This window comes from Diaporthe citri, assembly GCF_014595645.1.
Source record: "Diaporthe citri strain NFHF-8-4 chromosome Unknown scaffold_8, whole genome shotgun sequence".
In the NCBI taxonomy this organism is placed as follows: domain Eukaryota; kingdom Fungi; phylum Ascomycota; class Sordariomycetes; order Diaporthales; family Diaporthaceae; genus Diaporthe; species Diaporthe citri.
Window position 1 is genome coordinate 1,551,442 of NW_025064853.1, and position 26,986 is coordinate 1,578,427.

Below are 26,986 nucleotides of genomic sequence, written 5' to 3' on the forward strand. Positions count from 1 at the left end.
ACTCACCGGAATACTGTATACAGAACGAACGTGTGTGCTGCATTTGGAGCACTTGACGAGCCATTGAGGCCTCTCCATCTGATTCGTCGGCTCGAAGTTACACAGTAAGCCCATACATAAGCGACCGCTGCACCTAGGTCCCGCATGGCTTCCGATATGGTTCCGAATATTCGTCAGGGCACAAGTTCTGATGTATAAGTTGGGCGCGAGACCGGTCATGCAATAGCTTTCAGGACAAGTCCTCAAGTCTAAGATTTTTGACATCAGCTACCAAGATGTTTGTGCCTCTCGAAGTGATTCTGTTTGCTACTGCAGCCTCTGCTGTTGGCAGGAGAGCACCTGAGTACGCAAACAATACTTACGACTATGTAAGTGTGACTGAGCACTCTGTGGATGATTTCCCGTACTGTGTAAATGCTCAATATTAACGGTGGACCTTTCTTCTAGATAGTTGTTGGTGGAGGTGGTGAGTCGAATCAACAAGCTAATCAACGCAACCTGTCTACTAACACTTTCAAACCTCAGCCGCTGGCGCTGCTGTCGCAACTCGACTGAGCCAGGCGCTGAAGAACAGCAGCATCTTGTTTGTCGAACCTCCTCAATTCTTGTTCCTGATACACACAAGTTCCTGCAAAAGCGGCGCTCATGATTATCATTCTTCCGTATCGCGCCATTGCTCATATTACCTCTCACTAACATGTGTAGATTGATCGAAGCTGGGCCAGCTGCCCCAGAGGAGCTGAAGATCAATGTTCCCGGTATGTTTGGGTCTACAATCGGCGGGCCATACGATTGGAATTTCACCACCACGCCCCAGTCAGGCCTTGCAGATCGTCAGGTCAACCTCACGCGTGGGAAGGTTCTAGGAGGCAGCTCTGCCCTGAATTATATGCTGTGGAACCGAGCCTCGGCGCCTGAGTATGATGTATGGGAGACGCTCGGGAATCCGGGCTGGAACTGGGACAGCATGCTCGCCGGGATGGCCAAGTCCGAGAACTTTACAGAAATCGACAGCCAAGACTACGGTCACGTTGGGAGGGGCACGCAAGGGCCGATACACAATGTCGTTGCGCGGCAGAGGACCGAGCCAGTCCAGGCCTGGGTCCCGACTCTGGAGAGTCTGGGGCTTTCGCACAACCTCGAGTCTCTCGGCGGCAAACCCATTGGGACCATGCTTCAGCCTAGCAGTATCAATCCGGACAACAGGACACGGTCTTACAGCGCCAACTCATATCTGCCTCGAGTCGGATCGAATCTTGACCTTTTGCTCTCCACTCGTGTAGCAAAGATCAACTTAGAGGCCCCCTACACAAGTCTGTCTGGGAGACGTGCCTCACAGGACGGTGTTGTAGCCACTGGCGTCACCTTGCAGGACGGGTCTGTCATTGCAGCAAGGAAGGAGGTAATCCTCTCAGCTGGATCGCTTCAAAGCCCGGGAATTCTGGAGCTCTCCGGTATCGGACAGAAAGACGTGCTTGACGCAGTGGGTATTGGGCAACTCGTTGACCTTCCCGGTGTTGGCGAGAACTTACAAGGTCAGTACCGATTGTTTTGCATATTTCTCTCCTGAGTGAAGTCTACCAAACATGTGAGGCGTGTTGGCGCTCCCTGTCATCTTGAACAACTCGTCAACAGCAGGTTTTGCAACCTTAATCTCCCACATCTGGTACCCCAACTGCGAACGACTCTTTTGTATCATCACCTAAAGGGGATATCTACAAGCCAACATCTGAGTTGTTGAAGTTATTGTGGCACTATCCTGTTAACACTACATTTAGACCACGTTGGCTTGATAGTTTCGTATCAACTGAAACCTGGCTACAAGTCACTTGATATCTTCAAATATAACGCCACCTACGCAGCCGAGCAACTGACGCTTTGGGAGAACGGACAACCTTCTCGATATGACGACGGTCTTACCACCATTGCATTCCTGAACTGGAAGCAGCTATTGGGAGATGACACCGCACTAGTTGATCTGGCCGTTCAAGATTTCGGCAACTCTACGAACGTTATCGACCAAGCAAAGCTTTCATTTCTGTCGGATTATTCCGTGCCACAGATAGAGCTAACACTGAATGAAAAAACGAACACGGGGAGCTATCCTCCGCCGGATGATCCTCTGTATGGCTCTGATTTCGTCAACATTAACGGAATCGCGAGTAAGTAACTCTGCTATGATTTCGCTTCACCCGCAGTAGCTGATGGAGAGTCGGCCCGATTGTATTTGACTTGATTTCCTCCTACATGGTGCACCACGGTCAAATTGCCAACATCCTCTGGTGAAAATCTAGAGTGACTAACGGTCCGTTTCCCTAGTGCGGCCTTTGACCCGGGGCAGTGTGCACATTCAGTCGCCCAACATCAGCCAGAGCCCAGTAATAGATCCCCGGTACTTGTCCAACGCCTATGACCTGCAGAGTCTGGTTGAGGCAGCCAAGTTCGGGCGCAAGATGGCCCAGACCGAGCCCCTGGCAAGTCTGCTTGTCGGCGAGTACGCGCCAGGGCTTTCGGCGGTTCGCACCGACGAGGAGTGGGCCGCGTACGCGCGGAAAGCGATGCGCACCATATACCACTACTCTGGTACATGTGCTATGTTACCTAGGGAAGACGGTGGGGTTGTCGATCCGCGGCTAAGAGTCTGGGGAACGACAAATCTTAGAGTTGTCGATGCAGTATCGTATGTATAAGCCTCTCTTTTCCATCATTCCATATCCGTCCCAGAGTTTCGAAGCAATAAGAATAGATGCCGTGATGGCTTGCTAATGTTTCACAGATTCCAGTACTTGTGGCATCGCACACGCAGACCGTGACTTATGGGATCGCGGAGAGAGCCGCTGAGATTATCATTGAAGATTATCAAGGACTGTAGTGTATCAGTTCTTCTGGCAGGACCCTGGTGTTTGGATAACATGGCGTGAATGATCTCAAGTGTGTTGGTAAGGCAAATTACTGGGACCAGTCGAGACACACGAGGCAGCTGGTCAGCAGTCTATGTCCGAGGCCCCGCTCTATCTGCCGGTGCTCCGGCGTCCGTATCTGCAGTGCTCATAAGAATTTTGAGGCTCCACGAAATGTTTGCCCCGCTACCTGGCGCGTCCAGTGCTTCAACGAGGCTCTGAACTCCTCACCGGTTGTGATGCATGGTACAGGTTACGAGTCTGGGCACTCATCAATAATATGCAGTAGTAGTGCGGTGTCATGCGCCTAGTTCCCCGTCTCCTCCAATCAGTCTGCAGCTGCACACGAGGAGCTGAATCTTTGCCCCGACGAGCTGAGGTTCGGGCAACCAATTCGGCCCACGTCGGGCGATTCATCTGGCCCATGGGACCAGGATAATGTGAGGGTGTAGACTCTCATTGGTCACTGGTATTTGTGCGTCAGCAGACAAGAGCAGCAGAAGCAGGCAGCAGAAGCATATCTCTCAATTTTGCCAGAGCGCAACACTGCTGTCTGACAATGAGTACAACACCGGCCAAACACGCCCTATGCAGTGAATGAGCACTTGCGTGTGGTTCTTCTCCAACAGCTCCAGCCACACGATTCTGACAGTTCCTACGCCACTATAAGAACCGGCTGTTCCAGAACTCCTGTATTGATTGATTTCAAAGTTACTCTTGTTCTCCCAGACCTATTCAGAACCCTGTCATCACTCCCTTGCCAATGATGAGCGACTCTTCCGCACCTCCCAGTGGGACTCCTGCTAAAGGAAAATCACCACCGGCACCCCAGAAGGCTGTAGCAGACTTCTGGGCTGAATTCTCTATCGAACAGCCCGAAAGTGTTATTCGCATACTCCCACCTGCTGCCCACGTGAAATTGCTCCAAAAGGAGATTTCGAAGGGACCCACACGTGGAAATGTCAAGACATCTGTGGGCTATGAAGCCGCGAGAGATGAATGTAGGAAAAAGGTTAAACGTGTCGCGAATGAGTGCAGGTAAGAATAGGCCACAGGGGGGGAAGTCTTAAGCATGGAACTATTCCCATGTTTAGTGACTCGACTTTCCGGTGAATGAATAGGGGCTCAGAGCTGACAAGTGCTGTTCGTTGTAGGCGAATGAACGAGAAATGGTCAGACCCAGAGTTCAACCTTGAGTCAGACCGAGACAACTGCCTGGAGGGATTGGTCGACGATGATGCTTCTGAAGGGCCCAACATTGATGCGCTCGACTTAAAGCACGCGTTGGGAGTCCTCAGCTCAGTCCCGAATCTTATCAATCCACTCGGGACAATGTCGTTGCCAGCTCTCGGCAAAGTGCTCGAACGGGAGCTTCCGCCGCCCAAATCGTACCCGGAATCTGTGCACAGGGTTGTGAGTACATTCCTGCCTCTGAAACGATCCAAATATCATATCTCCTCTGAGGAGTTGGCTTGAGACACACGGGACCGTTGCCAAAGAGTGTTTCAGTATTCTGTTCTAAAATCGCTAACTCGCACTGCGTAAAGGATTTCATATTCGAAAAGCCTCAGTTCACCATTGACGGCTTCGGGACTTCTGATGCACAACAAGGATGCCTGGGCGATTGTTGGTGGGTGGCGTCTGCTGCTGCCTTGTGCAATGTGTGAGTAGCGTCGGACCCAAAGAGGCCGGGCAGATTTGGTGACTGACAGCTCTATAAGTGACGGCCACATGGACAAGATCTGCGTGGCTCGCGACGAAGAATGCGGCGTGTATGGCTTCGTCTTCTTCCGAGACGGCGAATGGATTTCCACGATTGTGGATGACAATCTGTGTCTCATCGAGTCGGACTTCAACGCATATTCCTCCGTATACGATCCTAGCGGGAAAAAGGCGAAGAAGTGGAAGGATCACAGGCAGACCGGATCCGAGGCACTCTTTTATGCGAAGTGTGAGGATTCGAACGAGACATGGTTGCCATTGCTTGAGAAAGCATACGCAAAGGTCCACGGAGACTATGAGTCGATCGAAGGGGGATGGCCCGGCGAGGGGGTTGAGGACTTGTCTGGTGGAATTGCAACAACCAGTGAGTGGCGCAATGCAACAATAGTGTCTTTTCCTTTGGATCTTGGCCCCCTCCGAGAGCAATCTTCATATTCTCTGAAGGCGATGAAACTTTGCTAACTGTTTGAAGTCAATTTGAACAGGATCTTGAGCAAGGAGAAGCTGTGGCAAGAGCTCCTGAGGGCAAACAAAGATTTCATCTTCACGATCGCGACGCCTGGCGCGCAGGGAGGGGACTCCGATGCACGGAATGGCTTGACTAGCCAACACGCCTACACCGTCCTTGAAGCGGTCGAGCACCAAGATGAGAATGGGAAGAGTGTCAGATTCGTTCGCATCAGGTACGGTCATTCATTCCTGCGCACTATTCTTTGGTTGAAAGCCAGCACGATCACATTTGTATTTCAACGCGTCACACACCGAATGCTAATCCCAGAACAGAAACCCTTGGGGTGTTAGAGATTACAGGGGAAAGGGTGAATGGGACGGCGCTTGGAGCGATGGCTCTAAGGAGTGGACTCAATACTGGATGGAAAAGCTCAAGCACAAGTTCGGTGACGATGGCGTCTTCTGGATTTCCTTCGAGGACATGCTGAAGCGATTCGACTTGCTTGATCGGGTACGCCTGTTCAATGGAGACGATTGGTACAATTCGCAGGTGTGGACCAGTGTCAATGTCCCATGGATGGCCACATACCTTGACGATTTCAAGTTTGTTGTCGACATTACGCAGCCCGGTGTCTTCGTCTTCGCTCTGTCGCAGGTGAGTCTCATATGCCACTTCTTTCCAAACTCCTGTAATAATCACATTTCTAATGAAACGTGGGGAAACCAGCTTGATGAGCGCTACTACAAAGGTCTGGAGGGGCAGTATACTTTTGACCTTCACTTCCTCCTCCGGGAGTCCGGATCCGACGATCACATTGCGCTTGCCGGCACAGAACTCCGCTCACGATCCATTAGCGCCGAGGTTGAACTTGAGCCTGGGAGGTACGAGTTGATTCCCAAGCTTGTGGCCTACAGGCACAAGGACAACAGTCTGGTCGAAGAAGCGGTCAAGAAGGCTGCGGGATCAAACCCCTGGAAGCTCCAGCAGATCGGGTTGAATTACGACAGAGCGCACCTAAAGGCTTCTCAGTGGAAATCTAGCTCGGGAACTGCCAAAGATGAGAAGTCGATACCTATTCGCGAGTCCAAGGCTCCGGAGCAAGTTACAAAGATTCAAGTGGTGGTGAAGCAAGCATCATCAACAGTGCCGCCCTCTACTGAGGGGAACGCTGCCGCGGAGAGTACTGATCCAGCCACGGTTCAACCTGACACCAAGACAAAAGATGAAGCCAAGCAAGAACAACAACCCAGCTCGATAACTGAGGAATCAAGTTCCACCGGAAGAGGTAAGCAACTACTTGATCTGGCTGCAGGTCCTGGAGGCGAGGGTGATAAGGATCCGGATCCCGTTGAGAAGAAACCCAAAGACGAAGAGAAGGAAGATGATGACAAAGCCGAGGCCGGTCCGTGGAACGCCGTTTGTGTGATTGGCCTGAGGGTTTTCTCGAAGGATGCCAATCTTGGACTCCATCTTGAGGAGTCCTAGTCCCACTACTCAGGTGCGGAGAGTTGTGGTATTATTCTCGCCAGCGCCCCAGCACCAGTCCATACAGTATCCTACACTCCAGTCCACTCCATTTCATTACTATTAAATTTCTGCTCCATGGCTTCCGAGTGATCCAAACTCTTCCCTTCGTGAATACCATGCCGCAGTTTCTCTTTTCCCCTTCAGCCGCGTTGCGGTTATGAAGCTGGAGGCGGTATTCCCTGGCATGCTCGACCACAAATACACATCGCGGTCCCCAGGTGTGTGATGGTCGCGATGTTCCAAACGCGTTCTCGATGCGTTGTTGCTTAACAGGCGGCTGGTCTGTACTCTCTATCGCGGCTGCGGAAGAACATCGTTTGTGCATGTCCATGTGGATAGTTCTGCTCTCAACGTGCTGCTCTGACTGTGGTAGTTTTGCAGTGCTTTCCTGGTGGAGTTTTCCCTCTTCTGTGACTGCGAGCTAATATGAAAGAACGGCTGCTCTGGCTGAACCCGAAACCGACGAGACTCAGTGGATCGTGCCAGCTCGTCGCATATGAGGCCAGCTAAATATCAGACGGGCTGCCTACGTGTGCCGGGCTCGGGCCCGCCGGGTCAAACGAGACTCCGTGCAACATGTCGACCCACTCCCGAAAAGTCTATGATATGGGATGATCGAGACCTAGAATCCTGCCAGAATTACATTCGGCAATATTGCCTTAATAAGTGCATTTTTCAAAATGTCTTTGTAATACAGAAGTCAAGTCCATCGGAATCTCGCCACTTATGGTGAAGAGCATCTCGTCGATAAGTGGCTCATTTTCCACAAGACACAACTTCTATTATCTAGAAATACACACCACAGACAGTAATAGCTGTCGAGAAACGTTTCATAAACACATCGCTTCAAATTCATCAGAGTCAAAACCACAGCTCAGCATCTTTCAACCATGTAGCCCTCTCACGAACACAGTCACATCCCAAGAATCCCTGGACCGGAACTCACAGAATGCATTGATACTGATCCCCCTACCAAGGCCCAACACCATAAGCCCCAACAACCCTCCCCTCCTCCCCATCCCTCTCCCCAACGACACAGCCCACAAGGACCTTCGCCCCCTCCTCAGGGCCCTGAATCCCCCTCGACCTCGCCAGCTCAGCCTTGCCCTCCCCCATGAAGTCCGTCGCGTTCGCCCCGGGGTCCGCGCTCCACACCCGCACCTTGGTGCCAACACCAACCCCATCGACGGCAACCCTCGGCTCCGCCCCGTACCGCTTCCAGTACTCGAGCATAAGCATGTTCAGCGCCGCCTTGCTGACCCGGTACTCGAGCGGGCTCGTCCCCAGCACGGAGCGGTAGTACCGCGAGGAAGGGTCAGCAGCCCCCGTTAGGGAGCCCATCGAGCTGGACACGAACACCAGGCGCGGGTCTGCCCCCGCTGCCTTCGGCGCCAGGAGCAGGGGCAGGAACGCCTCCGTCACGGCCGCGGCGCCGAGCACGTTGACCTCGAGGTCCGCCCTGAGCGCCGCGGCCACCCCTGCCGGGTCCTGCGACAGCGTGCCGGCGTTGTTGACCAGCGCGTCGAGGCGCCCGTGGCCAGTCCTGACCTTTCCCGCCGCCGCGGCGATCGAGGACGCGTCCGTGACGTCCAGCTGGATCGCCTCCGCGGAGCCGCCGGTGCCGGCGCCGATGGCGTTGATGGCGGCCGCGGCTGTCTCGCCCTTTGCGAGGTCGCGGCTGCCCACCAGGACGTGGTAGGCCTCCCCGTTGGGCCCGCGGCGGGACGTCGCCAGGGCCTTGGCTGCTTCGAAACCTAGGCCTTGGTTTGCGCCTGTTGTATAGGAATGTAAGTTAGAGTGGTGCGGAGAGCCACAATGCTATCTTGTGTTGTTCACTTACCTGTTATCAGACAGATGAGCTTCGCGGTGGAGGTGGCCATGGTGTATATCACGTCCTGGACTTTCGGGCTGGCAGTAAATTCTCTTTGACTTCGAGGTGGTAGGGTACTAAATTGGAAATACCTGCAGCTTCCTAAAAGCTTGTCCGTTCGAAAGCAAGGAACATCGATCCCAATGTGAAGAGCGATGGCATATAAGTGTAAGTCGACCCAGGAGCTAGGCGGACTTAGCACTAATCGCCGGCAATGGGCACTACACACCTACGAAAGGATCGATCCTAAGTAAGATCGGTTAACTCCCAGGGTGATGAGAGCTTCTTCATTCCCGATCTCCTAGTCCATCATCGGCCTTTACCAGTGGTTAATGGGGCTTACTTTGGCATCTCCTGAGCAGCTTGTTGGTATCTCCGAAGTTGCTGACGGGCTTATGGCGACGCGGATGTCTCCAAAATACCACCGCCCACATCCCAGACAGATACCTAAGACCAAAATTGGAAGCTCACATGGTCCGAAATAGAATGCCGGACTGCGAAATTGGTATGAGATCCGGGGATGCTCACCTTGTGAGTGATCATGGGGTCTGTGCCAACGTTTTGTGATACAACGCTGCAAGAGTCCTGCCCGGTCCTGCTTTATGTATGGCTGGATAGTATGATTGGATTGAATCACTTATGCGGGAACACATCTAGAACATTCTCAGGTAGAGACAAGAAGGTTGTTCAGACAAGTCGATTCTATCAGACTCGCCATGCACTTCTATTCTCCCAGGCGAGCGACGCACAGCAGTCGCGCCGATGCTTCTCCCCACACGCCAGCCAGCAATGGGCTTATGCACGCACAGAAGGGTGCCAACAAAACAAAACAAAAGGGGGTATTTCCATGACAGGTCCCAAGTCCCACCCAAACAAAACAAATGAACAAAGCCAACTTGCCCGAGAAGGGATCCCTCCCGAGTCAAAACAAGGCAAAAAGCAAGTGGTATCTTCGTGGCCGTGACACATTTGACCATGCTCGGTGAATGACGCTCAACACCTTCCCGCTCAAAAACAAAACACCATTTTGTCCATGAGAAGCAATCCGGGCCGAAAACAGAGGCCCTTCCTGATGCCTTTCCGGGTGTGTCCCACCCTACTTATCTCCTTTCCCAGGCCGATACCCCATCCGGCCCTCACGTGGGCTTCCTGAACAGCCGTTTAGTCCCTCCTACCCTGCCCAATTCGCCGAATTTGCCGTTTCCGTTGCCCTGGTCCCTTGGTGGTGCAGCCGAGCCGCCACTAACGGCCCGCACCTTCTCCTTGATGCTTTCGACCCAGTCCAGACTCTCCTGGGGAATGTCTTTCCTCATACCCCTGGGCCCCGCCATGCCAAGCGAGCTGTCCTCCTCGTCCCAGCTAAGACGCGAGCTCGATCGCGAGCGGCCGGTGCTTCCTGACCCCGAGGAAGGCGGCTCCGAGGCACGTTGGCTGCCATATGCAAGAGGTGTTGCAGGCAGTCTTGGGCCCAGGAGGTCTTCGCCCCCGCTGGGCTGTCGCTTCTTTTTGACGTAGATAGGACTGGTTGAGTCTAGGGCCGAGCCGGGGCGGCTAGGAGGGCTGGGGCGAATGGAGGGGCTGGCGGATGGCCGTCGAGTGCTGAGGGCGCTGGTGGATCGAGGAATGTCCTTCACCTCCACCTTGCTTTCGCTACCTCGGTTAGACCGTCGACCGTGGTGGATCGCATATTCCTTGAGGTTCTCCCAGGTCGGCCCAGCCGCCTCCTACACGAACCATAACTCTTTCGCCGTTCTCGCCAACACAGCGAATGAAAAGCTTGATGGGAGCCTCCCCAGTCGCTCTGGACAGATGATACAGTTTGATGTCTTGGTTACCCCGCTGATGGCGTGGTCGAGGAGCCGGGGCAAGCATGAACGATGGTGTGCTGGCTCGAGATGACATGCTAGCCCGAGAGGACATGCTGGATTTGCTGCGAACAGTCCTATCTGCCGTAGGTCTCGGCTTGGAGTATGGCAGCTGTAGATCGGGAGGGTTGAGGTGGTTGATGGTTGGGCGGGAGGAAAGCTGAATTTTGGCCGGAATGTTTTCCAAGATCTGGCTGATCTGCTTACGCATGTGATCATCCTCGCCATTTGCCTGGCTGAGGACAATAGGACTTCCGAGCTCCTCTGCGTTACTGTTAAAGGAAGAGCCCAACGAGTTGTCCTCTGAGCTCTCCTCGTCCTCTGGATACTCAAGAACTGGCGGCATGTCTCCCACCGGCATCGATGTCGATCGTGTTTCCCTCGGCGGAGTATGTGGAGAAGTGCGGCTGCTGTTCACTGGTAAAGGGTCCGGAGTCATTGATGGGTCTCGAGGTTGTGCGCGAACGACGGTCGAAGCATCTGACACAGCGGTACCTGGCCGGTGGTTCTCGGAGCCGGGCGCGTGAGCGCCAGTGTCCAACGACAGGTGGTCAGCGTCCAGGTCGTCGATGCTTAATGCTGACTCGTCAGCCGCAGGACTGGTGGTGCTTCGCGTCGATCCTCGGTCATTGGTGATAGAATTGACCGGAGACCTGCTTAATGCATCATAGTTTTCCACGCTAGGCCTCGGCCGATCAGGGTCGTCAAGGCCATCGTCTCCGAAATCTTGAGACTCAGACCCATCGGGATGGTCAACACGGATAATCGGCCCTGGCGTAGCAGGCTCCTCGGGCTCGGCGTCTGTTGCTGCATTTTCAGCTCTATCGGCTTCCGCCTGCTTCTGCAAAGCGGCCATTTCATCGTCTCGGAGCCTTTTCTCGTACGCGGCAGTCCATTCCGCGCATTCGCGCTCGACGGCCTCCATGCGGTCAAGCCATTCGTCCGGCAGGGTGTCATCCCGGCCCTCGAGATTGTCGAGCATGTAGTCGAGTGAGCGCGCAGCTATCGCAACTTTCTTCTCTAATGACAGCTTCGTGACTTCGTAATTGTGCTGTGAGGGCTTCTCTGCCTCAGGGCTCTGCTCTGGAAGTGGTTCTTGTGCATGAGACTTTGATCCCTGCTCAATGGTGGCCCAGGCTGATTTGAGCGCAGTCTCAGCATTAGCAAGAAAAGATATCCACAAAGGAACGCGTCGAAGAACCGTCAAGCGAGCGCTCCACGCGTTCATGAGTCTTAACAGCCTGGAAAGATTCGGCAACGCCTGCACAACCGTCGCTGTGATCACGGCTGTCAAGTCGTCCATTTTCACATAAGAGGAAAGTGAGGGCATTCCGAAGTGGCGATCGAAGCTAGGGCTTGCCGGAGTTCCTGGTCTCGAGAGCGGCATGATGTGGTTGTGCAGCACATGCCTCTTGATGTCCTCGATTTCCAGCTTGTCTAGCTCTTGCTGTATCTCAGTAATACGCGTTTCGTACCGCGTCATCTCTGATTCCAGCAGGCTTCCGTTGTACACCTGCTTTGACGTCGCGGCTCCGTCTTCCGAGGCGAGATCGACAGTCGAGCCGGCTCTGCCGCGCGACTGAAGCTCGCCCTGTGTGGAACTCGGCGCCTGGAAGCCGAGGCCCCCCTCGGTGGGCCAGGGCCAGTCTCGCAGCTCATCAAGCCATTCGTAAATATTTTTTGAGGCCACGGCGGCCCGCAGCGCAAAGCTCTGTTCACTGGGTGTCGCCGCGTCCATGCAGGACTTCAGCGGGCCGCTAGGCGCGCGCAAAGTGTCGATCGCGTTCATGGGGGAAAGGCGGGTTATGAGGTCGTCGGAGTTTTGGCGCTGGTGCTTGGGAGACTGAGGCGTTGAGTGATACTGTCGACTCAACGGCAGCAGGCGGCCCCCCGGCGGAGGATATATCGAAGGTTCGGTCATGTTTTGGGTCTCGTCAGAGGGTGTGGTTAATGGTGTGGTCGTTGCAGTGGTCGGTCACAGGAGACATGGCCCTGTGTCGAGGTGCTCCAGCTTTTATGACCCGGTAAATAAAGGATTGACAGCGAAAGGCCGAGTAAAGCCCATAGTTGAAGCTCAAAGGAGTGTTTGAGAGAGGCCAACAGAACCTGTTGGTGAGCTGAAGGGCCGTTGCCTGTTCCAGCTTGCTGTCAGAATGTGCGGCTCGGCCTGTTTTGGTCGTCCACAAGGCAGGCGGTGGATGGCGCGCAGTGGATGACAGAAGGATGACCGGGCGGCTCGGGGGCCAGGGGCGAGACCGACGGCGGAGACGGACGGACAGTTGCAGGAGCTGCTGCGGCCACACGGAGCAAAGCACGGCGAGAGTCGGTTCGTTGTACAGCGGGGCAAGATGAGGGTTCGGCCGTGGTGGTTGATAGGGTCGTGAGGCACGAGAGGCCGCAGGGTCTGGAAGCTGGATGCAGGGGGATGGGCCAGAGTCCGGTAGAGAGAGGGGCGTGTGGATGTTGGACGTAATACCATGCAATGCGATGCGATGCGATGCAGATGCAGATGCAGTCGGTGCAAGCAGTCAGCGATGAAGTGGCTTGCTTGGGCCTTTGGGCGTGTTGTTTGTGAAAACAGGGCGGTCCAAGGGAGAGATGAGGGCCAGTAGGTCCAGAGATGAGGTGTTCTGCTTGACGAACAATGCCAGGCAGGAGAGTGAGTGGGGGCTGGTCGGTCTGGATGTGAGACACGGGCGCAGATCAGAAACGAGCGGCAACCAGCTGAAGGTGTGTTGTAAGACACGCGTGAGAGGAGAAAGGAGCGACTGCAGCGACTGGATGAGTGGCAGACAGACAGGTCAAGAGAGACAAGAGAGGGCTGAGAGGTGGGCGATGTGCAAGATGATTCGTCTCTGGCGGCGATGCGGGATTCGCGCCCATCCCGGTAGAATTATGCAAGCCCACGCCCGGCTCTCTCCCCAGCTCCCCCTGCCAGCAGCTGCCAGCTGCCAGCGCAAAGCAAGCAGGCAAGCTCCATAGAGAGAGAGAGAACACGCGGGCGGGCTGGCAGGGCAGGGCAGGGCAGGGAAGGTCAGGCCCAGAAGTCGCGACGGGGTGGGCTTTCTGGAACAGGCAAGCTCAAGCAGCAGGGGAAGGCGCCGTGCAGGGATGGCACGTGTCACCATTGCGACCTCGCGACCTGGACGCGGATCCACCTGGTGGCTCGCCTCAGTGCCGTTTATTGAATGAGCGGGCCACAGTGGGAGATTTGATGGACCCTGAAATGGTAGTCGTTATTAAAAATAAGTACGCCTTGCCGAGGTGACCGACACCACGGCTATCTGCGCACAATAATTGTGTATCTCACACAAAATAAGTCGACCCTCAGCTGTGTCCACGATGCCTCTCATCACCCACCATCGACGACGATGACATACGTGGAGGGAGGCTGGGTCATGTCACCATGACGGTGTATTGGTGGCTCGGCCGACGTGCCCGTTGCGCTCATTCATGCAGGACACACTGTGGGATGATGCAGCCTGGACCGTGCACAGCGTCGCCTGGCCGAGTGAGAGGGCCGGGAAAGTAAGCTATGAGTGGGTACGCCCCGCGGGTGCCTTGGCTCGCCTCGCCTGCTCATCAGTCAGGCACCGTACCTGAAGCAGTGGGGTTGGGAGGGCCAGCGCACACGATCAGAGGCAAATTGGAGGCGGCCGGATCCAGAGGTGGTCGGGTGAGTGGGCCAGCACACTACGGTCAAACGGTGTCATGAGCAACAGAGAGAAGGAAAGGGTGCCCACTTGTTCCCAAACACGCCCTCCGGGACGCAATTAGCAACATAACCACGCGAGAGAACACGAACAAACGGTAGACAGAGACAGATTGGGAGGTAGCCTCCCCGGCTGTGCACCCACGCAACCCGGATCGTCGACTCATAATCAAGCGAACCACCAGAGCAGTACCCTGACAACCCGCACCGGGCAATGTCATGGGCATGGCTTTTCCGATCAGATCGAGACCCACTTTCATGGGAGGCCGTTTCGGCACACATCGCTGCACCGCTTTCTGCCCGATCAAACTGTCACGCTGAACGTGTGCACTCAAGTCAAACAAAGTTTTGGTTTGGGGCTGGTGTACAGTAGTAGTCTTGTATGATGAGGTATCTTTGTTTTGTTTCTCGACTAATCAATCATATATCCTCCAAATATCTGCCGGAATGCGCTCGCGCACAGCTATCTTTGCTGATTCTTCTCTGCGTCCCTGTCTATAATAGGCCCAAAATATATGTGGCCCCTGTCATATAGCAGTCATGCTTCTGCTTCTGGGGATCAAATCGATCCTCATGTAGATAACGTGTCACGTCTCTCTTATGCGCTCCCCCGCCCTCCAGTCTAAGGGGACAATTGGCCTGAACGGCTCGGTCGCCGGCGGAATCTCACCATTCTCTGTTGAAGAGGAGGTTGCTGATCCTGTGGCGTGTCTTCGCTGCAATGACTTGACACGGCATCGCGCGTGCTCTATCCTCCAGGCCGAGCCTTTCTGGGCTGAGCTTTGTCGTTTCCGTCTCCGCGAAGAAACAGCGACTGCCATGGACCATGTCCACGTAAAGCCATCGTCGTCGTTGTCGTCACTAGGGACTAGCCCGGAGTGCAGTCTGAGTATAGACTTGCAGCGCGGACTGTGCGCAGCGGCAGCTGGCCCAATGGGCCCTGTAGAACTGCCATCAACAAGCTCTAAACGTCCCGTTCAAGTCTGTGTAAACATATCCGGAAGACTCGTGTCGAACGCCGCGCCAGTGTCAAACAGCCCCATGTTGAAGTTATCCGTGTTATTCATACCCTCGGCTGGGAACTGCAGCCACTGGTCAAAGTCGAGGTTCAGGCTGTTCATGCCGGGGCCGGCGCCGCCGACGTTCGACCAGTCCATTGCACTGATGTCAGTCATCTCCACGTCAGCGTGTGCGTGCTCAGATCCGCTCGACGGCGTCAACCCGCTTGGCTCCGAGTGCGGCGGCGAGTCGCCCATGATGACTGACTGCGGCGGTAGCTGCTGCGGTAGTCCGTCGATGGTCGGCGACGTCGACGCCGCTGCCGCAAGGAACGCGAACTTGGATGCCTCCATCTCCGCGGCCGTGACCACGGGGCCAGTCTGATCCGGCGGCGGCGTGGCTGGGCGCGCGAATGGTGTGGCGACGCTGATCTCACCCGACGACACCGTTGTCGCAGCGTTGGCAGCTGCGGCCGCCACGGCGCCGTTCAGCTCGATGGCCGCCTTCTTGAGCGCCTGCTCCAGGAACCCGGCCGCAAAATCCGCTGCCGCGTAGATGTCGCGCAGCTTCACCATGACCTCCATACACTGGGCGAAGCCCCTCTGGGCGTCCTCACGCCGCTCACGGTCATGGTGCTTGTACTCAACCAGATGGATAATCATGGCTGGCAGCACGACCGTCACGCCCGTGGTCGGCAGGTACTTGTCCAGGTGGTACTTGTGCATCTCGGCAGCCATGCGCGTGATCTGTGTCGCCGCGTTCTTGACCTTTGCGCGCGAGTTCTCCTGGACGGCCCGGGACGCCTGCGGCGGCTGCAGGGGCCCCGTCGGCAGGAACAGCGGGCGGTGAAGCGCGGAGGTTGTCGTCTGGTATACCATGTGCAGGAGGTTGCGTTGCACCGCAATGGTGGACCGCCCGCCTTCGACGTCTGCCCGCACCAGCGGCCGGTACTGGCACGACGGTGGGAGCGCAGTGGACCAGGCAGCGAGCTCTCTGTCGACCTGCTGCACAGACTCCAGGTTGTCAAGCGATTTGTTCGGGAAGAGCATCATGGTGGTGTTGGTGCGTTCGGGCTGAAGCCGGTCACGGATGAGAACCGAGTACTGAGCCTTGAGCATGTGGCTAATGAGCACACAGAGCTTGGCCTTCTGGACGCACATCTCGGCAAGTTCTCGCTGCATGTCTGTATTACGTATCAAGGTACACTCAGGCGGCAGGAGTTTGTTGTCGTCGGGCAGAGTCTCGATTTCGAAGTCACTCTCCGTGAGCATGGGCACGTCGAAGTCCTCATCCTTTATCCTGGTGGGACGGCGCATGCCAAGTGCGATGAGGCGGTCACGCATGAAACACGACCACCACATTCTCTTCCACAGCTTCTGCTTGCGCACGGGCATGGTGCCGTTGTCCGGGTTCCGGTGAAGCCCAATTGTGTGGGCCAGCGAGATGGCGACGCCCATCCAGTGCCAGGTGTCCTTCTGGTCGTCGGGGGTCTCGTACCAGTACGTCATGAGAAGCAGCGCCTGGACGAGGACAAGCCTGTCGGAGTCGTAGTCGAAGTCATAGAGAAGCTACATCAGGGGTCAGCACCAGTCATCACAGCCCAGATATCGTGGCACGAGCGAGGCAAGGCAGAGAGACTCACCCTGGCCCTCTGGAAGAATATCTTCCGGGCAGCCTTCCGGTTGGGGTACCCATGCTCGGCCAAGGCCTTCCTCTTGACGAAAGCCGACCCTGCAAACAGGACGGCGTGGTACAGGAGCAGGCTAATCTGGCCACCCTGGCCGTCGCCGGCGTTTATCACATTCAGGAAGTCGTAGAGCTCTAGGAGAGGCATGTAGGGGTGGACATATTCGACGTAGGCCTGCAGAAGAGCGTTCTGCAGCGGACGGTCGGGTATGCTCAGGGCGCCCTTGCGCTGGAGGTAGCTGATCTCGTCCTGGCCGATCCTGTCGGGCAATGGCTTGACCCAGGGCGGCAGGAGCGACAGAGGGTCGACCTCATTGGGCTCATCCAGGTAGCTCAAGCGGTTGCCAAAGAGCTGCACGGGGTTCCAGGGGATCTGGCTGGGGTTCGCGTTTGGGCCGAAGCCAGGCCTCTGGACTGTTTCGGTGTAAGCTTATGGGCATTGCGAAGGGTCTCGTGGACAGAAAATCATGTTGTGGTCTGTGTATGCGTGTGCTTGGCATTTGCATGTGAAGATGACGGACAGGACTGTGCAGGTTGGCTGGGTGGGGGCAAGCTTGGGGGAAGGTGCGACCAAGGCAAGGCTAGCGTGGGCAGGTGGGATGTGATCAGACACCAACGGGTGAGTGGGTAAGTGAGTAAGTGAGAGAATGATTTGAGTGAGCAACGCACACACACACACCAAAGACTTACAGAGCAGTGGCGGAACCTGGCCGTCGACACTCCCAAACATGCCCCCGACACTCTCGAGGCCAGGCATTGAGGCTGCAGAGACATTACTCGGCCTCCTGAGATCTGCACTGGCGATGTTGATCGGACCAGCAGCGCCGTTTGCGCTCCCTCCTTGCAAGTGCTGCAGGGCCTCGGCACCAGGCATTGCGCCCACCGAAGCCCCTGTCGAGCTCGCCGTTGCGTTGAAGAGTTTCTTCCTGCAGGCACACGCTCAGTTAGCATGGTCCCGTGTCAAGCCATCTCATCTTGCAGCTCCCAAACCTGTCAAGAATGCAACCCTGAGACATTTTTTTCCTTCGACTTCCTCATCCTCTCACCCTTCCCCGGAGCTTCCATGTGACCACAATTTCACATGTGAATATGACGCACCCCCAGCTGCTGCCATATTCTTCTCGCTCAGGGAAAAGTCAAGGGGGGGAAATAATACAGAGTGCCACAGCATGTGCTAGAATGGGCAGTTTGTACTTTGGGAGGTGCAAGAAATGCTGCGCGCGCGAGAAAGGGGTTGTCACTCACTTCCGCCGGCGGCTCTCGTGGACAATGCAGTCGACATTGTCCCAGCGGCAGTTCCCGCAGGGGAACTGCTCGACCACGTCGCATCGCACCTTGCGTGCCCTGCAGGACGCACACGCCCGCGGCGCCCGCCGCTTGGTGACCTTGTTGGCCTTGTCGGCCTTGTCGTTCGTATCCGCCGTCGAGCCCGTCCGCTTCTTGGCCTGCGCGTCCGCCGTGGACGAAATGGAGGGCTTCTTCGCGTTTGCCGTGGTCTCGTTCACGTCCGCCAGGTTGTCTGCCGGCCCGTCTCCCGGCGTCGAGACCGACTCGGAGCGGGAGTGGAACCCGGCCTCGCTGTTCGCCATTGTGTATGGTGGTTTTTTTTTTTTGTCGTCGAGTAGGGCACCTTTTACAAGTGCATCGGTTCGCAGAAGTGGTGGCCTATAGTAGGGTCCGCAATTCGTATGTACAAAGAAGTCCCAGTAGCGAGTGGTCTCGGACCTCTTTCTAATTGTCTTCTTCTTTTTCTTTCTCAGTGTGTAGACCGCACGGGCTGGTGTTGATGAGCAAGTCGACTCGTGTGGTTGATGCCAGGGTCCCTCTTAGCCAGCATTGAAGCGTCTTTGTTCAGCCTCGGAGCCGATGACGACGGTATAAGCATTGGTGGGAAGGCGGGGCGGGCCACGGACAACCAAAGGCAGGATGTGAAGCAATCGAGAACGAGGAAGAGATTGGTCGCGCACGATGCGCGGGAGGAGTCGCCCTTGTTATTATAATTTCGAGCCCAAACCCGGGATCGTTCTTCTCGTAACTCTCGTTGGACTTGGCCCGTCGCCAAAGTATCGGTACATTGGTCCACCCCTGCACGTCTAAGCTGCCCGGTAGTGTACGTACCAATCTACGCTACGTACAGCATTGCACAGTAAACTGTTGCAGCTCCGCCTGTCCGCTCGTCCAGCGGAGAGTGCCCGAATATTTTTTTGTCTTTTTTGGTCCTCTTGGTGCCATGCGCTCGCTCACTTGACCCTTTCGCCCATCCATCCCTCTCAATGCAGGTCGACCGACTGGGCTGTCATGCTGTGCGGCAAGGGCAGAGAGAGAGAGAGAGAGAGAAGGTTGCGAGTTGGATCTTGCCGCGTGGATCTACCGCGACTCTCCCTCAGGGTTCTTATTCGATTCCGGGCACGGCGCCCTGATCACATTCCACGGAATCTGGTTGCTATTACGAAGCCGGTGGGCTGCGGGAAGCGGGCTTCTGGACGGACCCATCTCCTCTTCCCCACGGGCGACGGAGCCCACACACATACGGCCACGACCAGCCTGCAAGCCTGCGGGTGGGGGCCCTCGTCGTGGCCAAGACAATGGGGTTGTGGGGAGGCGCGAGCCCACCTGTTTGAGGCCAGTATTCCAAAAAACGCCCACAAAATTGCTCACCGAACAGGCTTTTGTTGCCGCTTCGTTGGTCTTCTGCCGGTGTCTACTCCCAGGAAATCTACTGTGGCATGCACAGTATGTATGTATCTGTCTTCACAGGCTTCAGAGCAAACTCGTGCTGCTCCTGCTCCACCCGCGTGCGTCCGTCCTTGACATGCTAAACTCTAGGCCGGCCAATGGTTCTTCCAAGAATTGGGATGGGCTAAGGATTTCCCACGATGTATTCGACTCGTCAGCTGTCTTGCGCCCTGAGAAATTGGACCCCATTGATGATGATGCTCTCCTGCCCTAGTCTCAAAGCATCTGGGTAGGGGCCTTGACTCGAGTCGACCCTAGCGCCTAGTCATCTAGTCAAGGTCCAGGTGTCGAAGTCAGCTGGCCGGGGCTGGGGCGTCCTGAGGCTTGACAGAACGGGTTGATTGGGCTTTGACTCGAAAAACAAGTGCATGGCGTCTGGCTTGTGATTGTGTCTGAGGGCTGTGCGCTGTGCGGCTCTCTGAGGTAAGACTCCAGCATGCATCGCTTCCCTCGCCTCGCTCGACGACACACCACGGCCGAGGACGAGTCTGCTGCTACCACACTGTAGCTTCGACATGACTGACCGACAATCCCGGCTTGTCAGCGAGCAATAAGGCGCGCGGGTCTCGAGTCGGCAGGTGACGTTGCGCTTGACTTCATCACTGACGACACAGCAGCGACAATGCAGCGCAGAGGCCCATCAAACTTCACAGCTAGAGGGAGCGTGAACAATGCGTGTATGTGCAGTACAGGTACATGGCAGGTTTGCCTACTTGTAATCGCTCTTGACGGGGTCCCAAGACGCGGGGCCGAAGGGGCGCCCAAGGATCGCCGTCAAAATGAAGTCAAGGGTCGATCTGAAATCCACGAAAAAGTTCCAATAAGAAGCTTCCGCCTCCAAAACCACAACGTCGCATCTCGTCGCATTCCTGAACGGCGAGGATGCACCCCAATCCCGAAACGGCTGTCTGGTCCATGCAAGTCGGCAACTGTCGGGTTCTTGACGACCGCTCGACGCTCTGTCCTGGGTTGATTGATAGGCCACGGCTACAGTACCAATCGTAACAATGCTTATCCAGGACGGACACGACGACTTGTTCTCCTGGATCTACCTTTTCGCACGATCGTCGACGGCGCATTTCGCACGCTAGGCTTGAAACAGGGTTGACCGCACGCCAGGTTAGACGTGTTGTCTATTCAGGAAATGGGGACCGGCACTACCGAGCAGACCCATCGTGCGCCCGCTCTGTTGCATACCTTGTGGGCAATACTGTACAAGAAAATTCCCCTAGCAACAGGAGAGCCCCCATGTAGATGCTGTGAGATCCTCACCGCTGACATCTCCATCCTGCCCGTCCCCCCCCCCCCTTCGTGTGCACCGCCGACAATTGCCATTTCACGCTCACTGCAGTGACCAGCGCCTCGGGCCTGTCACGCGCTCACCAGTTGGTGTCTCTGGTGTGACCACATTTCGAGCCTCTTGGGAGCTGGTGGGTTTGCCAAGAGGCGTGCCCAGGTCCCAGCCACTTGGGACAAGGCGCTTCCAGAAACAAAAACTCTTGGGGATTCAATCTTCGAATTTCTGTTCCTCCTGCCCTGGCACGGCCGGGCCAGGCAGGAGGTCACGATACAAATGCACCAAGATAGTGACAATGCAATGCTGCTCCTCGCGTGCCGACCAGGTGGCTCAGCAAGCAAGAAGCTCAATCTGGCCTCTCTCTCGCGTCCTTCGGCCCTTTACATCTACCTCCTAAACGCCCAGCAGCTCCACTTTCCGCCCAGATCAAGTCGCATCACGATTACGCAAGCAGCGAGCGAGACGCGAGGGAATGAGCCGCAAGGTTGTCCGCTCCTTTTTTCCTTTACGCTGTCCGTGTTATCCATGGTGTTGCTGTATGGATGAGGCGTCTTCCGGATCCGAGATATATTCGTGCCCTCCAACCATCACATCGGACAAGCTTTCGAATCCTGGACAGGTTCGAGCCCGCTCGCCCGCCTTCCCCCAGCCTGTCCAGGTGAGCCCATCTCCCCCTCCGGCCACCAAAAACCCCTCCCCCAAACGAGTCTGCTCCACATCTCCGCAAAAAGGTCACCCGTAAACCCCAGGAATCGGGGGCGGGAGGGGAGGAGGGCCTATCTCCTTTGCTCCGTTGGACTTTCCCATTTTCCGGGGTCGCCCGACGGCGCCCTTCATTGGCCCCAGGGGGAAGGTGCCCAGGCACGAGAGTCGACCTCGAGTGGGTGGGTTGCAGCCACACCAAAAAACTTTCCCCCTTCGGAACTTGACCGAGCGTGTCGCGGCTACTACAGGCATTGTATGATGCTGGGTTACAGAATTTTCCCATATTGTTTTGACATGCCACATCTGATCATCTGCGCGGCGCGGGAGCGCTGCTGGGGGTCTGTCCAAGAGCGATCGCTGCTAAGTATCTTGACATCCTTCCTTACCCCGGATTTCTTTTCTGACACCTGCGGGTTGGAATCCGGGGGGGTCTGTCTGTCTGGGGAATAGGCTATTGGTCTCCCTCCCTGCTCCACAACTCCTCACGCGATGACAGCGTCGTCAGGCCACCCAGATCGACGACGGGGGGCTAGATCTTTCACACCCATGCTCGTGTGTTGTGTTTGGCCCTCATGTTTTCATCATCAGGCTGGTCCTGTGTGTCAAGGGTTCATCCCATTTGGGAATACCATCGCATGTTGACATGGGGTCACAGCTGCGTCCTAGAATGAGGTGGTCATCAACGTGCAGCCAGCAGCAAGTAGCCGAGTGCAGGCACGTTGTCCACGGTACTGTGCTGTCGCATTGGACTCTTTGTACCTGGGGCGCTGCATTCTATCCTCCCCTCTTCGGCATCGCCGGGGAATACCGCTGTGCTAAAGACCACCGTACCTTGATGGCAGCGACGGCGCCGAGGCTAGATTTCTTCGGCGGGGAGCGCACTAGCTTGGTCAGGCCGGCCGTCTCAGGAATCTCTTACTAGCCTACTCTCTGCCTCAGTGACGTTCGATACAGGAACATTCGCGCCGGTCAGAACTTTGGTCGCCTGTCCTATGGCTGGCCTTCCCGCTTGCTTTGTCCACCTTTCCCCTGGCGGCAGCTATCCTTGAGCCACGCGAACATAGCAATCCTGCCTCGCACGTCCGCTCTCTCACAGGCCGTGGGGGCCACCTCAGAGCCTGTCGGGGCTGCTTCCGCCTACCGCGCAGACGGATGATCCGCCGCGCCAAGTCTCAAACAGGCCGGCCGGGTCGGCGCTGGAGACAACTGCTGCTGGCCTCAAGCCGCCTAGCCGTTTCCGGAGCATCACTCACACCGAATTGGACGCAACTGGCTACCTAGGTGCGTAGTCAAAACACGAACGTGTTGGGTCCTGTTGGGAATAAGGGCTTTCAGCAAAGGCCTCAACAAGCTTGACACCTCGTGCTCCTGGACTTGGGCAGACAAGCCCATAGCTTGCAAGCTTCGAGCTCATGGTCACAGCTGATAGCTCCGGCCACAGACTGGCTTCCAAAATATCAATGACACCAACGAACAATGCTCACGGGCAGCGCTCGAGGTTTTTGGCCGCAAACGACAAAACCCATCTCGCACATGACCTAGCAGGGCGCGCGGACTGAGACAGCCGGCGTGGATCCACCATACTCTATGGAGACGGCCACCTCAAACTGACAGGATCAGCGGGATAGTCCGAGAGTGACAGGTAACAGCTAGCTCCATGTGTTCAAGCTGTTCGAGCTTGTCAGGTTCACGATCCTCTCTCAACCTCTAGATCTCGCTATGTCGCCGCCCGGAACCATCTCCCAACACGAACTTTGATTTGCCCCCAAACAACACAGATCGCTCCTGGCAACACAAAACCTCAGCCTTGGGCCAAGGATGGATGTTTGTATAACACAGGGGTATCCTGAATGCCCTGTCGTATATAGATGCTATGATCGTGTAGTTCGACCTCTGCCTCTGTGCGAAACCCAAGACATATCTTAGGCGCATTCTTACTCTGGACGTCCAAAGATGTACCCTTACTGACGTGAGGCCGCACAGTCACCTCGGGCTCGGTCTGATGGATCTGCATCGTGCAAGCAAGGAACATGACTTGCAGCTTTGCGAGGCCAGTGGCAACGTTCTGGACGTGTTGGGTTGCGTGGCCGCCCTGCGCTTCTTGATAGCGCTGCCTAGGCTGGCAATCAAGGTCGGTGCTGGGTAATGGCAGGCAGGACCGGGCCCGTGGCTTTCTTGGGCACACCGGGCGTCCCAAAAGAGATTGATGTTTACTGGCCGCTGCGCTACCGTGAAAATAGCTTCTTTCTGTTTGTCAAGTTTCAACAGTGTCAGATACTGTTAACCATTTTATGGCACCTGTTCTTGAGTTATACTGTATCGAGCTTACCTGGTCCTCTGCATCTTCGAGTGTGGCATGTGACTCCGACGCACACGGCGACAGTGAGTCAACATCGCGAAGGCGGGGTGGTCCTGCCATGGCATGACGAGGAGGTGTGTGTCCTGGAGGCTCGGGACCATAGCGTTCATGCTCAAATTCAGTACCAGTACCTCCATAGAGGTTTAGAGAGGGAGATGGTAAAGGAGCGACTGAGTGTTGGCTGGTGACTGAACGCGAGTGCATGGCAGATCTGCAGTATCGAAGAGCTCATAGAGGGCAGTGGGAAGGAAGGAGGTTCTAGGGACTGCCACTCAGCCTTTGTTGGGACTGCTCAAGTATGGTGGGCTTCGATATGCACGCACCCAACATTAATACAACACTCGTAGAAACACTTTGGCCATCTCCACTCAAGACTATGGACAAGCACAAATATCACAAAGTTAAACAGTACTGTGATTGCTCTGACGGGCGCCGGTGGGTGTCTCTGGTGCGTCTCTAGATGTCTCTCTGTGTCTTTCAGGGAGGTTGGGTAGTCGTGTCGTATGTCTGTGGCGGACAGTAATGCATTGAAGTGCAAGAAGGCCGACGGCAACGGCGGTGGGTATGGTTATGCTGGAGCCACACCATTGCCTTGAACGCTCAACATCGCAATGCCACGCCATATGAAAGCGTCCATGATATCAAGTTGTCGCGATATGTCTTTGAGACTACGAGCTACGGGGCATAAGAAACGCCTCTTGTGCCTTTTCACTGTATTTCTATCTATCTTGTGTCTGTTTCTCCTAAAGTATGGTTCCATGGAAGCCAAAATTGGTTGTCAAATGTCGGCATACACTTTACTTTCTCCGGCGGTCCTTGCCAATCAATACTATCCTCTGCCGAGTGAGGCTTCAACGCCGCCGTGACGGAGGTATATCCCCTCTCATCTTTGATCCGCTGACCCTTCTCCGTTGAATACTCCAGGTTGATATACGGCACCACGGCAATCCTCCCATAGCCATGCGCCCACAAGTCCTTGCAAAAGATCTCCGGCTCCCCATTATGGCACTCGCCCAATTCTGCCCGCGCCGCCCGAAACTCCACCTCCCGGGTTGCAATCGGCCAAGCAGGAAAGGCGACCGCGCCGTTCCAGCAAGCAAACACCTGTAGCGGCCGTTTGGCCTCGAAGCGCGCCTTGGATTGAGGATCGTTCCAGAACAGGTTCGTGGCCTTGGCGAAACTGCCGGTGCCGGGTGGGATCTCAAAAAACAAATCGCCGTTGATGCCGCGCGCAATATACGAGTCGTAAAACAAGGTCTCATCGCCGGCCCCGAAGATCCAGTCCATAGCACAGGTCATGTCGGCGGACAAGACTTTGCGCTGGTAGACGAGCTCGAGCAGGTCGTCCGGGCAGGCGGCGACGTCGTTGATGAAAAGGACCGTAGCGTCACGGTAGCGCTCTGGTTCGTCGACAAGGGGTCGCAAGGCCATGTTGCGCAACGTGGCGAGTCTGGCGAAGCGGGCGTCGGTGCTGGGGTCGATGTCGTCGACCGAGAGCACGAAATGGGTCCGGACCTTGAGGGATTTCAGGTGGGCCTCGAGGGCGGCCAGGACGTCGGCGGTGCCATCTGGGGAGTTGCCTTCTACGATGGATAAGGCACAATGTTCGGGGCCCAAGAAGTTGATTGCTGCTACCACGCTGCTGAGGAGGGTGGGCAGGATATGCAGGCTCTCCCGGAGGTTCAAAACAAAAAAGTAAGGGGTCTGAGATCGGGAGGTAAAGAAGGAGGGCTTCAGGTCCTTGTAACGAGACAAGTCCGGGTTATGGCAGTCGACTTTGGGCAGGTGCTCGCTGTTAGAATCCACAATCGCCCGCATGTATGCAGCAATAGTGGTCTCAGACAGTATGCCCTTGGCTATAGAAGAATTAGACAAGTGTTCATGAGTTCAAGTTCGGATGCAAAACTTACCACCGGGCCTCACGGTATCAGCTACCGAGGGGGATATCTTCTCAAGTGGTACTCGCGCAGTCTGAGCCAGTCTGTGACTCTGTAAATACAGAAAGAGACCGACCAGGAAGGTCGTTGCTACAAGGGGCCAGCGGCCAAGAGGCTGGAGCAGCCGACGATGTGAAGCCATCGCCACACCTGTAGATGAGCATGTGTTTTCTTTGTGAGAGTGAATCTCATTGTTGGAACCCTGAATCCTCGGGGACAAGTTGGTTCTGTTCTTAAAGTTTCACACGTGCCTAGGCGAACTCTTGGCGCGTACGGAGGTTGGTTCAACCAAGGACCTGTTGGTTCACTCTCAGCAGAATCTGCAGCAACCAGACCCGCCCGTTGGTACGATAATTTGACCCACAGCGGCTAAACGACCAAAGGAATGTAGGGGTCAGGCGCTTTTACGCAGATCGTTGCATTCTTATCTTGTTGACGGCTTGACTTCGCGTCATGCCTTTCCACTTCACGCACAAGCGAGCATTACTTAGGCAATTGTGTTGTCCATCACGATACGCGTATTTTTGCGCGAGAGGAAGAGATCTGTGTCCACATGCAGTTATATAAAGTAACCAAACGAAGCATACCGTCCTACCTCCCTGCCAGGTGCATACGTACTACTCAAGTAGGTTTGATTCTGGTCTTCACCAAGAGAAGTTACAGATTGTCATTCTATTGACTTGGAGGATTTCTACGCGTGCACATTCCGAAAATGATGGCGGCAAGTAGTAAGGCGTTCGGGTTGCCCAGGCATTTCTGGAGATGGCCCCCTTAATTCGCTCGTAACAGTTGTTTTATCCGCACTGTCTGCTGCATGTTGGTTCTAGGTGGTATTCGGCTGGAAGGTCGTTGGTTGTCTTTAAAATAGATACATGTGATCCCGGTCTGGGAGCCTTGCCGTCCCGTGAAATTTCTCCCTGGTCCTCCACAACTAGGTATATTTCAGCTTCTCCTACTTCTGCTCACCGGTTCTCTCCTTTAGACGGCCATCAAAACGTGAATCTGGTCCTTGCGAGGCCGAAACTCTAATCGGAGATGCCCGGACTTTCAAGTGTTGCATTATTGGGATTTTTGCGATGCTTTGTGCACGCTCTCGCTATTCTTGAACCCCCGACCATTACTCCCGCACCCAATCTCCACCACGCTCGAGCCCCAGTCAGAGCCTACGAGTTGATGAATGGCGTATCTACCTGTGGATACGAGGACGGAGATGTCTCCAA

The 26,986-nt window shown here is 55.6% G+C and overlaps 6 protein-coding genes across 6 annotated transcripts; 2 read left to right on the top strand and 4 right to left on the bottom strand.

Moving 5' to 3' along the window:
- Window positions 1-275: 275 nt before the first annotated feature.
- Window positions 276-2,872, top strand: INS49_014793 (uncharacterized protein; the record flags this gene model as incomplete). The annotated part of the gene is made up of 7 exons (XM_043175482.1): window positions 276-368; window positions 448-466; window positions 526-583; window positions 706-1,535; window positions 1,797-2,162; window positions 2,320-2,583; window positions 2,784-2,872. The coding sequence occupies 7 exons, from the start codon at window positions 276-278 to the stop codon at window positions 2,870-2,872; spliced, it is 1,719 nt and encodes a 572-aa protein (XP_043020439.1).
- Window positions 2,873-4,631: 1,759 nt separating this feature from the next.
- Window positions 4,632-6,558, top strand: INS49_014794 (uncharacterized protein; the record flags this gene model as incomplete). Its single annotated transcript, XM_043175483.1, has 4 exons — window positions 4,632-4,986; window positions 5,095-5,305; window positions 5,406-5,727; window positions 5,800-6,558. The coding sequence occupies 4 exons, from the start codon at window positions 4,632-4,634 to the stop codon at window positions 6,556-6,558; spliced, it is 1,647 nt and encodes a 548-aa protein (XP_043020440.1).
- A 1,011-nt stretch (window positions 6,559-7,569) lies between these two features.
- INS49_014795 (uncharacterized protein) lies at window positions 7,570-8,480 on the bottom strand (the record flags this gene model as incomplete). The annotated part of the gene is made up of 2 exons (XM_043175484.1): window positions 7,570-8,372; window positions 8,441-8,480. 2 exons carry the CDS (start codon window positions 8,478-8,480, stop codon window positions 7,570-7,572), a joined length of 843 nt encoding a protein of 280 aa, XP_043020441.1.
- A 1,126-nt stretch (window positions 8,481-9,606) lies between these two features.
- On the bottom strand, window positions 9,607-12,256 carry INS49_014796 (uncharacterized protein; the record flags this gene model as incomplete). The annotated part of the gene is made up of 2 exons (XM_043175485.1): window positions 9,607-10,120; window positions 10,389-12,256. The coding sequence occupies 2 exons, from the start codon at window positions 12,254-12,256 to the stop codon at window positions 9,607-9,609; spliced, it is 2,382 nt and encodes a 793-aa protein (XP_043020442.1).
- A 2,768-nt stretch (window positions 12,257-15,024) lies between these two features.
- On the bottom strand, window positions 15,025-18,321 carry INS49_014797 (uncharacterized protein; the record flags this gene model as incomplete). The annotated part of the gene is made up of 4 exons (XM_043175486.1): window positions 15,025-16,614; window positions 16,689-17,161; window positions 17,423-17,658; window positions 17,978-18,321. 4 exons carry the CDS (start codon window positions 18,319-18,321, stop codon window positions 15,025-15,027), a joined length of 2,643 nt encoding a protein of 880 aa, XP_043020443.1.
- Window positions 18,322-23,072: 4,751 nt separating this feature from the next.
- Window positions 23,073-25,908, bottom strand: INS49_014798 (uncharacterized protein; the record flags this gene model as incomplete). Its single annotated transcript, XM_043175487.1, has 3 exons — window positions 23,073-23,077; window positions 24,660-25,685; window positions 25,740-25,908. 3 exons carry the CDS (start codon window positions 25,906-25,908, stop codon window positions 23,073-23,075), a joined length of 1,200 nt encoding a protein of 399 aa, XP_043020444.1.
- Between the last annotated feature and the right edge of the window lie 1,078 nt (window positions 25,909-26,986).